The sequence below is a fragment of the Oncorhynchus gorbuscha genome, linkage group LG13, assembly GCF_021184085.1.
Source record: "Oncorhynchus gorbuscha isolate QuinsamMale2020 ecotype Even-year linkage group LG13, OgorEven_v1.0, whole genome shotgun sequence".
Classification (NCBI taxonomy): Eukaryota; Metazoa; Chordata; class Actinopteri; order Salmoniformes; family Salmonidae; genus Oncorhynchus; species Oncorhynchus gorbuscha.
In genome coordinates, this window is record NC_060185.1 from 48,837,686 (window position 1) to 48,849,987 (window position 12,302).

The 12,302-nt window shown below is 45.9% G+C and overlaps 1 protein-coding gene across 1 annotated transcript in view; it reads left to right on the forward strand.

The window, feature by feature from the left end:
• Positions 1-9,594, forward strand: part of LOC123993055 (prolyl hydroxylase EGLN2-like) — a 31,117-nt gene extending 21,523 nt beyond the window's left edge. The window contains exons 4-6 of the mRNA XM_046294811.1: positions 1,548-1,684; positions 7,685-7,752; positions 7,880-9,594. Coding sequence (XP_046150767.1) covers positions 1,548-1,684; positions 7,685-7,752; positions 7,880-7,932 — 258 coding nt within the window. The 3' untranslated portion in view covers positions 7,933-9,594. The remainder of the gene's footprint in view (positions 1-1,547; positions 1,685-7,684; positions 7,753-7,879) is intronic.
• The last annotated feature ends 2,708 nt before the right edge of the window (positions 9,595-12,302 follow it).

The following is a 12,302-nucleotide window of genomic DNA, read 5'->3' on the forward strand; positions in this document are numbered from 1 at the left end:
TCATAACCGCCATCGATAAAAGAGAGTACAGTGCAGCCGTCTTCATCGACCTGGCCAAGGCTTTTGACTCTGTCAATCACCGCGTTCTTATTGCCAGACTCAACAGTAGGTGAACTCGCCTGTTTCACCTACTGTCAAATCGGAGGGCCTGTTGTCCGGGCATCTGGCAGTCTCTATTGGGGTGCCACAGGGTTCAATTCTCGGGCCGACTCTTTTCTCTGTATATATCAATGACGTCGCTCTTGCTGCTGGTGATTCTCTGATCCAGCTCTATGCAGATGACACCATTCTGTATACTTCTGGCCCTTCTTTGGACACTGTGTTAACAAACCTCCAGACGAGCTTCAATGCCATACAACACTACTTCTGTGGCCTCCAACTGCTCTTAAATGCAAGTAAAACTAAATGCATACTCTTCAACCGATTGCTGCCCGCCCGCCCGACTAGCATCACTACTCTGGACGGTTCTGACTTAGAATATGTGGACAACTACAAATACCTAGGTGTCTGGTTATACTGTAAACCCTCCTTCCAGAATCACATTAAGAATCTCTAATCCAAAACAAATCTAGAATCGGCTTCCTATTTTGCAATAAAGCCCTCTTCACTTTTGCTGCTAAACATACCCTCGTAAATCTGATCCTACCAATCCTAGACTTTGGCGATGTCATTTACAAAATAGCCTCCAACACTCTACTCAACAAATTGGATGTAGTCTATCACAGTGCCATCCGTTTTGTCAACAAAGCCTCATATACTACTCACCACTGCGACCTGTATGCTCTCGTTATATTCGTCGCCAAACCCACTGGCTCCAGGTCATCTATAAGTCTTTGCCAGGTAAATCCCTGCTTTTTTCAGCTCACTGGTCACCATAGCAACACCCACACGTAGCACGCGCTCCAGCAGGTATATTTCTCTGGTCATCCCCAAAGCCAACTCCTCCTTTGGCCGCCTCTCCTTCCAGTTCTCCGAATGACAAAAATCACTGAAGCTGGAGACCTATATCTCCCTCACTAACTTTACGCATCAGCTGTCAGAGCAGCTTACCGATCATTGCACCTGTACACAGCTCATCTGTAAAGGCCACCCAACTACCTCATTCCCATATTGTTATTTATTTTTGCTTTTTTTCACCGCAGTATCTCTACTTGCACATCATCTGCACACCTATCACTCCAGTGTTAATGCTCAATTGTAATTATTTCGCCTCTATGGCCTTTGTATTGCCTTACCTCACTAATCTTACTACATTTGCACACACTGTATATATATTATTTCTATTATGTTATTGACTGTATGTTTGTTCATCCCATGTGTAACTCTGTGTTGTTGTTGCCACACTGCTTTGCTTCATCTTGGCTAGGTCGCAGTTGTAAATGAGAACTTGTTCTCAACTGGCCTACTTGGTTAAATAAAGGTGGGAAAAAAATACATCTGATATACTGTACTTTACAGTACCACCAGATTTCCCTGCCTCTCTAACCTCAAGGCTATGGATAAGACACTGTGCATCCAACAGGAAACCTATTTGTGTGTGTGGTCAGGTTCAAGGAGGTCTGTTGCAGATCTATCCAGAGGGGAAGAGTGTGGTGGCCAACATAGAACCGCTGTTTGACCGTCTGCTCATCTTCTGGTCCGACCGCAGGAACCCACACGAGGTTAAGCCAGCCTACGCTACACGGTGAGTAACCACTGTGACCACACATGCAGCCACGCACCCAAGAAAGGGTACATACGGACACGCTTGGTGCCCAAATTGATGACGTATGTCGCGCAGCTGAGAGTCGAGGGGAGACGAACGGATTGGCTTCAGTCAGTTCCGTCTGTCGTCCTGATGAGCCCTTCCCAGCCAGCTAATTTATGCGTGTAGCTAGAAAGCTCAGTGAGAATTCTAAACTTGTCTGCCGAAGTTGTGACTCGGGAGAGTGTTCAGAATCGGTTTTTTTGTAGACGTTAAGGCCGTAGTTGCACATTTTCGGTGAAAACCATGCTTTACCTGTCAGCGTAGCCAATATCCGGCCAGGATATCTAGCTACTTCCCTCTCCTCACTGCCATACAGCAGTGCTCGTTGAGCTGGGGCAAAGGACATTGTGCGCAACCCTCCCCGTTGAGCAGTAACGTTAGACTGTATCATGGTGACATCCAGACGGTTACTACCAAGGCAGTATTACAAGTTCTTCTTGTGTAGGCTGCTATTCTACTCTAAGTAAAAATCAAGTGGGATGGAACAAATTGGCTACATGAACTCCCTCCAGCGACGTGGTACAGCTGCCGGATGGGAAGCAGCTACATAGCACCTCAGTACAACGCCGTTGCAATGGTCATTTGCACCTGCTTGTCATCATGTTAGCTAATTGGCTTGTCACGGTGACATTCAGATGGTGACCAACACTACAAGTAATTTCTCCCTCGCCAGTCAAAATCACTGTTGTTGCCAGCATAAATGAGCTAGTTCCGAAGGGCATATCAGGATGACTGACTGAACCTATCCACTCGACTCTCAGCTACGTGACATACGTCATCAGTTTGGGCACCAGGCGTTCCCGTATGGCCTCTCCCAACACACACACGCACGCTGACATAGACTTACACTGGGTCAGATAGGTGACACAGTATGTACACTTACATAGTCACTGCATGCTCACTAAGACGCACTGTATTCAATCACACACACACACACAATTAAAAACTGTAATATATTGTGTTTCACCGAGTCGTCGTGGCCGAACGACAGCATGGATAAAATTCAGCTGGCAGGGTTTACGCTGAATCGGCAAGATAGAACAGATGCCTCCGGTAAGACGACGGGTGGCGGTCTGTGTAGATTTGTAACAGCTGGTGCACAAAATCTAACATTAAGGAAGTCTCGAGGTTTTGGCCACCTGAGGTAGAGAATCTCATGATAAGCTGTAGACCACGTAGCTGTCTATTTACCACCACAAACCGATGCTGGCACTAAGTCCACACTCAATGAGCTGTATAAGGCCATAAGCAAACAGGAAAACGCTCATTCAGAGGTGGCGCTCCTAGAGGCTGGGGACTTAAAGAAGTCAATAAAGAAGTGGTCAGATGACGCAGATGTTAAGCTACAGGACTGTTTTTCTAGCACAGACTGGAAAATGTTCCGGGATTCTTCCGATGGCATTGAGAAGTACACCACATCAGTCACTGGCTTCATCAATAAGTTTATTGATGGCGTCATCCCCACAGTGACCGTACGTACATACCCCCACCGGAAGCCATGGATTACAGGCAACACGCTCGTTGGATGTGACGGGGCTTACAAACTATTACAGACTACAAAGGGAAGCACAGCCCGAGCTGTGACACGAGCTTACCAGAAGAGCTAAATTAATTATATGCTTTCTTTGAGGCAAGCAACACTGAAGCATGCATGAGAGTATCAGCTGTTCCAGACGACTGTGTGATCACGCTCTCCGTGGCCGATGTGAGTAAGACCTTTTAAACAGGTCAACATTCAGATGGATTACCAGGACGTGTACTCAGAGCATGCGCTGACCAACTGCAAGTGTCTTCACTGACATTTTCAACCTCTCTCTGACTGAGTTTGTAATACCAACATGTTTCAAGCAGACCACCATAGTCCCTGTGCCCAAGAACACTAAGGTAACCTGCCTAAATGACTACTTACCCGTAGCACTCACGTCCGTAGCCATGAAGTGCTTTGAAAAGCTGGTGATGGCTCACATCAACACCATTATCCCAGAAACCCTAGACCTACTCCAATTTGCATACCGCCCCAACAGATCCACAGATGATGCAATCTCTATTGCACTCCACACTGCCCTTTCCCACATGGACAAAAGGAACACCTATGTGAGAATGCTTTTCATTGACTACAGCTCAGCGTTCAACACCATAGTGCCCGCAAAGCTCATCACTAAGCTAAGGTTCCTGGGACTAAACACCTCCCTCTGCAACTGGATCCTGGACTTCCTGACGGGCCGCCCCCAGGTGGTAAGGGTAGGTAACAACACATCTACCACGCTGATCCTCAACACGGGGGCCCCTCAGGGGTGCATGCTCAGTCCCCTCCTGTACTCCCTGTTCACCCATGACTACGTGGCTAAGCACGACTCCAACACCATCATTAAGTTTGCCAACGACACAACAGTGGTAGGCCTGATCACCAACAAAGATGAGACAGGTCAGAAACGTGGCCATGTGAAGCCATAATAACTACCTCTCCCTCAACGTGATCAAGACAAAGGAGATGACTGTGGACGACAGGAAAAAGAGGACCGAGCATGTCCCAATTCTCATTGACAGGGCTGTAGTGGAGCAGGTTGAGAGCTGTCAACATCACTAACAAACTATCATATTACCCCTAACGAAAAGGAAAAATTAACGATAATAATAATGGTCCAAACACATCAAGACCGTTGTGAAGAGGGCATGACGAATCTTATTTGGCATGGGTCCTCAGATCCTCAAAAAGTTCTACAGCTGCACCATCGAGAGCATCCTGTCTGGTTGCATCACTGCCTGGTATGGCAACTGCACGGCCTCCGACCATCTGGCACTACAGAGGGTAGTGTGTACGGCCCAGTACATCACCGGGGGCCAAGCTTCCTGCCATCCAGGATCTCCCTACAGATGAAGGCCCTAAAAATGGCCACATACTCCAGCCACCCTAGTCATAGACTGTTTCTCTCTGCTACTGCATGGCAAGCGGTACCGGAGTCTAGGTACAAAAGGCTTCGTAACAGCTTCTACCCCCAAGGCATAAGACTCCTGGACAGCTAATCAAATGGCTACTCAGACTATTTGCATCCCTCCCTCCCCCCCTCTTTTACGCTGCTGCTACTTGTTATTATCTATGCATAATCGCTTTAACTCTACCTACATGTACATATTACTTCAATTACCTCAACTAACCCGTGCCCCCGCACATTGACTCTGTACCGGTACTCTCTCTATATAGCCTCGCTACTGTTATTTTACTGCTGCTCTTTAGCTATTCGTTTTTTAAAAACATTTTTTACTTATCCATTTTTTTACTGAACACTTATTTGTCTTAAAACTGCATGGTTGGTTAAGGGCTTGTAAGTTAGCATTTCACTGTAATGTCTACACCTGTTGTATTCGGCGCATGTGACAAATACATTTCATTTGGATGTGTGCCACATGGTTTGAACATAACCACATCCACCCCCACACTTCTTCTCTCTGCCGAGCCTTTACAACCTCCAGCCCACTTTACTTCCTTCACACACAGCACAGGACAGTATATGTTCACTAAAGGCTCCTAATGTTGTTGGGGAAACTTTTACCTGCTCTATTAAAGGGATACTTTGGATTTGTCAGATGAACTCATTTGGATACCATTTTTATGTCTCGGTATCCAGTATGAAGGAAGTTAGGGGTAGTTTAGCGACTCAATGCTACTTCGCGTTAGCGCAATGACTGGCAGTCTATGGTATCTACTAGCATGCGCTAACGCTAGTTAGCAACTTCCTTCAAAACTACACGCAGAGACATAAGAATGGTTTCCGCGAGTTCATCGGACTCTGGAGAAGTAGATAAAAGGCTTGGTTGCCAAAATCCGGACGTATCCCTTTAACAGAGCTGATGATCCACTGTTGAGAGAAGTATGAAGTCAGCCAAAGCCTATTCAGACTCCTGCCTGATGTTGTGATCATGCACAAGATTGTTTTCATCTACGTGCTGAATCCTGGAATGCATTAGTCAGAAGAAGACCACAAAAATGTGACACGTCATTGGCTTGATTCTAGTTCATTAGTTAGTCCTCTCCTCTCTGTCTGACAGCTGGAGGGTGAGGTGGGGCTCAGGACAGGAAGAACGTATTTCCTGACTGGGATTGGGTTCATGGGTGGAGGGAGGAGGGCGGTAGGGGGGCAGTCGTCGGTTCAATTGCAGCTCTCGGGCTTGAGGGAGAGAGACAGGAATAAACAACACAACCCCACTGAGAAGCCTCAGAGGAGAGGCAAGAACCCTCACTTAACCCTCCACTGTCCAAAACCAGCTCTGACTTAACCCTCCACTGCCAATACAGTATACTGTGCATTTGGAAAGTATTCAGACCCCTTGACTTTTTCCACATTTTGTTACATTACAGCCTTATTCAAAAATGGATTAAATCGTTTTTTCCCCTCATCCATCTACAAAAACTGTTTTTTTTAGAAATGTTTGCTAATTTATAAAAAACTGAAATACAACATTTGCGTAGGTATTCAGACCCTTTACTCAGTACTTTGTTTAAGCACATTTGGCAGTGATTACAGCCTCAAGTGCTCTTTGGAATGACGCTACAAGCTTGGCACACCAGTATTTGAGGAGTTTCTCCCATTCTTCTCTGCAGATCCTCTCAAGCTGTGTCAGGTTGGATGGGGAGCGTCGCTGCACAGCTATTTGCAGGTCTCGCCAGAGATGTTCGATCGGGTTCTAGTCCGGGCTCTGGCTGAGCCACTCAAGGACATTCAGAGACTTGTCCCGAAAGCCACTCCTGCGTTGTCTTGGCTGTGTGCTTAGAGTCATTGTCCTGTTGGAAGGTGAACCTTCACCCCCAGTCTGAGGTCCTGAGTGCTCTGAAGCAGGTTTTCATCAAGGATCTCTTTGTACTTTGCTCCATTCATCTTTTCCTTGATCCCGAATAGTCTCCCAGTCCCTGATGCTGAAAAACATCCCCACAGCATGATGCTGCCACCACCATGCTTCATCATAGAGATGGTGCCAGGCTTCCTCCAGATGTGACTCTTGGCATTCAGGCCAAAGAGTTCAATCTTAGTTTCATCAGACCAGATAATCTTGTTTCTCATAGTCTGAGAGTCCTTTAGGCGCCTTTTTGTAAACTCCAAGTGGGCTGTCATGTGCTTTTACTGAGGAGTGGCTTCCGTCTGCACACTCTACCATAAAGGCCTGTCAGATGGAGTGCTGTAGAGATGGTTATCCTTCTAGAAGATTCTCCCATCTCCACTGAGGAACTCTGGAGCTCTGTTAACGTAACCATCATGTTCTTGGTCACCTCCCTGACCAAGGCCCTTCTCCCCCCCGATTGCACAGTTTGGTCGGGCGGCTTAGCTCTAGGAAGAGTCTTGGTGGTTCCAAACTTCTTCCATTTCATAATGATGGAGGCCACTGTGTTCTTGGGGACCATCAATCCTACAGAAATGTTTTGGTCCCTTCCCCAGATCTGTGCCTCAACACAATCCTGTCTCGGAGCTCTGCGGACAATTCCTTCGATCTCATGGCTTGGTTTTTGCTCTGACGTGCACTGTCAACTGTGGGACCTTATATAGACAGGTGTGTGCGTTTCCAAATCATGTCCAATCTATTGAATTTACCACCAATCAAGTTGTTGAAACATCTCAAGGATGATCAATGGAAACAGGAAGCACCTGGACTCAATTTCGAGTCTTATAGCAAAGGGTCTGATAACTTATGGAACTTTTTTTTAAATACATTTGCAAAATTAAAAAATGAACTTTTCACTTCGTCTTTATGGGGTATTGTGTGAGATTGATGCGGGAAAAAATGTATTTAATCAATGAATTGAATGAATACTTTCCCGAATGCATATAGCATGTACAGCACAAGCCTCTCCTACTCTGTACTGTACTATACTGTACTGAATTGGTCTGTACTTGCTCCTGAGCTGAGAATCTGTGTTGTCAGTCTGATCAGATCTGTGTGTTACAGCTATGCCATCACTGTCTGGTACTTTGATGCCAAGGAGCGGGCCGAGGCCAAAGAGAAGTACAGATTGGGTGAGTTACAGTTCTGAATGTCTGACTTACATTTAATAGTGTGCCTGAAACGGTTTATGCACTTTGTACAGTCCACTTTTAAAACAGTATTTAGACTCGTCTCCTCTGCCATTTCTTGTGTCCATAGCAACCGGACAGAAAGGTGTTCAAGTGCCCGTCACTCAAAACAACAAAACCTAAATCCCGTCCAACCCCCCCCCCCACGAGTGCTTTCTGGATGTGCATGTGCCTACCCGCGCTGCTATTGGACATTTTATTCTGAGGGGAGACGCTGTAAACCCAGCAGGCCCTGCCCACTCTGTCTCTGTCAGTCGTCTGAAACAGCTCTTGATTGGCTGTGAGGAAATACGGCAGCATCTGATTGGGCGGTTGAGGGAAAGGGGGCGGAGATGGAACACGGTGGAATCAGTTGGTGAGAAGAGCGAGGCAGGGTCAGACTAACTCAGGTGGCATAAGGGCCGAAGAGGATGAAGATGACTCATCTTAATCACAGAAGTAAAAAAAAATTTGTAAATAATTTGCCCTTTCAATTATCATCGCTGTTTCTATTATAATCAGAAAGCAATCTTCTCTGCTCAGCTCAGTCAAAAGATGAGGGTATTTTGTCCAATCAGAAAGCAGGCCTAAGGAGACAGGAGCACCCTCTGTATGGTCGGAGGAAAACGATTGCATCCGGTTTTCAGGGGAAATGGAAAGCGAGCCTGTGACGCGACTTCCACTTTTGGACGTTAGCAATCTTAACTCCTCCAAATGTACTAGATTGGTTCAACAGTGCAGAACAGAACCTCCCCCAACATTTTTTTTCTTTCTTCTCTCCCATCAGGTTAGAACAGGACAGTTAGGGAAATGTGTTTGGAGGGCCTGACCATCACACACATCGTGACACATCCAGCATGTTGCCTCAGCTACATCCAGCCGTCAATCAACAACGCGCCGTTAAAGAGGAAGTGACCTCACAGGAAATGAACCATTACATATCATACAGCAGGGTGGCATTCAGCTTCTCCCAGCAGTCATGTTGCTGGAGAAACTGTTAGGGTTAGCCACCTGCCACCAGCGTACAGAGAAGACTGAAGACTCTCTTTAACGCGGAGAAGACTGAAGACTCTATTCAACTCGACTTTTAACTCGACTAGTCATACAGATAAAGTGCTTTCAACAGCCTCCTCAATAATGTTTGTTTGTTCGTGCGACAGCCAGTGAGAATCTAAGGAGTGTGCCATGTCGGGAACGCAATGTAACAATTCCAAGAGCATGTTTTTGTTTGTGAAACGTTTTGAAGGCGGCGCCGACGCAAAGCTCACACAGACACTTCCACAAAAACACTGGAACCTGTGCAAGCCGTCGGTAGGTCGGGTCGAAACAGGGTTTGCTGAATGTTTCTAGGGTGTATTTTGTTGACGTGTGTACGACTGTGTGCATCTGTGTACGTGTGTGAGGGAGTGTAAGAAGATGTACTGTACAAGCAAACCTGTTTCTAGTACGTTAGTGGTCCCAATTGCACCTGTATGCCCCAACCCTACTGGTACCAAGACTAGAAGCTGCATCAGCACTATCAACATCACCTACAGTGCATTCTGGTCTACTCACACATACAATCGATTGGACACGGTTAACCACGACATCTGAATTGAACCTGACCCCAAACCCTCAGTCAACCTTGTTCAATTCCACAGAAGCAAACGTTAAAGCACAGAAGGGTCTGTGTGAAAGACCAGTGGTCCTTCTGTAGCTCAGTTGGTAGAGCATGGCGCTTGTAACGCCAGGGTAGTGGGTTCGATTCCCGGGACCACCCATACGTAGAATGTATGCACACATGACTGTAAGTCGCTTTGGATAAAAGTGTCTGCTAAATGGCATATATTATTATTACCAGAAGTCTCCACAAGAATAGTAAACAAACAGAAATTTGACCAACTGGGGACATTTTGTTAGTCCCCATAAGTATAGTTCTATGGGGTTAAGGTTTGAATTATGGTTAGTGGTTAAGGTTAGGTTTTGGGGTTAAGGTTAGGTTTTGGGGTTAAGGGTTAATGTTAGGGGAGGGAAAATAGGATTTTGAAAGGGAATCTGTTTTGTGTCCCCACAAGGCTAGTTAAACATGACTGTTTGTGCATGTGTGCACCCTGGCCTTGAATGGGGGTGAGGATACGCTTGACTTTGTGTGTGTGTGTGTGTGTGTGTGTGTGTGTGTGTGTGTGTGTGTGTGTGTGTGTGTGTGTGTGTGTGTGTGTGTGTGTGTGTGTGTGTGTGTGTGTGTGTGTGTGTGTGTGTGTGTGTGTGTGTGTGTGTGTGTGTGTTACAGACTGGGAAAGAGAGAAGTAAAAAATATCACTTTTCAGAAATGCTATCTGGAAATGATAACAATGGAAATGTAGAAAATGCTTTTATGCTGTGGATAATATGGTTATTGAGATGCAATAGTAACGAAAACAATGAGAACAAAATAAGTTGCCTAATTTTTTTCCAGAATTTTGCAGTATTTAATTAAAACGTGTTTTTGTATAAGAAGACTTGTTATTTTGCCTTCTTGAATATGGAGTACTGCTTTCTGATTCTGGACAGAGTCACTGATATCACACAGAGCATGGACCTTCACACTGTGGACGTTCAGGGGAATTATGGATGCTATTTATACACACACACACACACACACACACACACACACACACACACACACACACACACACACACACACACACACACACACACACACACACACACACACACACACACACACACACACACACACACACACACACACACACACACACACACACACACACACACACACACACACACACACACACACACACACACACACACACACACAGTAGCTCAGTAGTTGGTAGAGCATGGCATAACGCCAGCGTAGATCCCCGGGACCACCCATACGTAGAATGTATGCACACATGACTGTAAGTCGCTTTGGATAAAAGCGTCTGCTAAATGGCATATATTATTATTATATTACACACACACACACACTGAGGCCATACAGTAAGAAGTCCAGTCTCTCTAACCACAATTCTGCAGCCATTTCCTCTCCCAGACCTGTCTCAGCAGGAGTGATGGAGGGAAGAACAGGGAGGTATAATGATGGAACGAATAGCAAGAGAAACAGAGAGAAGAATACAAAAAACTGTGGTAAGGTTGGCAGATTGCATGTCAATAAAGAGTTGAGGAGATTACAATGTGGTCACACATTGCAATCGCACATTGTTTTGAAGAACGGAGTGAACTCGAGGGTTCCATTCCAAATGACACCCTATTCCCTATGCAGTGCACAATTTTTGATCAGTAGTGCACAAGGGAACAGGGTGCCATTTGGGACGTAGTCTATGAGATCCCCTTAATCTGCCCCTCCCCCTATACTAACCCCATACCTGCTCCTCCCTCTACTACCTCGTTTCATAACCCCAATGCTCATAGCCTCAGCCCCCTTTATGTAACCGTATCAGTTTCACGTATCTACCAACACGGCTGCTACAGTATGTGCCAACATAAATCCACTCACACACACACACAAAGATGCACACACAGCGAGAGAGCGAGACACACCCACACATCATTTGGAAGATTAACACAGCCACACAAACACACACCAAGACAATGGTCTGATTGCCTCTCACTTCTCCTCTGGAAAAAAAAACTTAATTCACATCCACTTATTTTTCTGCTCACTCCTGGAGCCAGTCCAGAAGTATATAATCACCACACAAGTGCCTCTTCTGATAACCACAACTTCAACACCTCACTGCTCAGTGTTCAGGGCCCATCTCCCAAAGCATCTCAAGAGTAGGAGTGCTGATCTAGGATCAGTTTAGCCTTTAAGATCATATTCATGAGATTATAAACTGATCCTAGATCAGCACTCGTACTCTGAGACGCTTTGTGGATACTGGGGCCCAGACATCCAGACCAGCAGGCTTGCCTTGTTGAATGGGCTGTTCCTGTTGGAATAGTACCGTGGTGTGTTGCCCTTCAATTATCACAGTATAAAACCATTTACAGTTTGCACTTCCATTTTAAAAGTGTGATCAGCATAAAGTAAAGCCCTGGCATCTTCTCTTTCACAGAATTTAGCAGACGCTCTAATTCAGAGCGATTTACAGTGGTTTTAATACTGGTCCTCCGTGGGAATTGTAAGCCACAACCCTGGCATTGCAAGTGCCGTGCTCTACCAAGTGAGCCACACAGGACACCCATTTAGTCTAACCCAGGATGTTGACTACTGAGAGGTCTTGGAGGTATGTTCTGTACTGGAGCACACTTCTGCCATTGACTTCAACTAAAGAGGTTCTCCCACCTAAAGCTTTCACCAACTTCATATATTCATTCCATTTCTCTCGGTTTCTAATCAGATTTCCTCCTGTCCCTCCCTAGCTCTGAGCATTATTCAGGTAAACGCTAAAACTGATCTTAAAGCTGGTGTGTGTGTGCGTGCGTGCGTGTGTGTGTGTGTCCAGCATGGTCAGTAGTAGGGTGGCGTGACTGAGACCAGAGTGTCAGCTGCTCATCACATCAAAGGGTTGTTGGCCTTCCTGAAA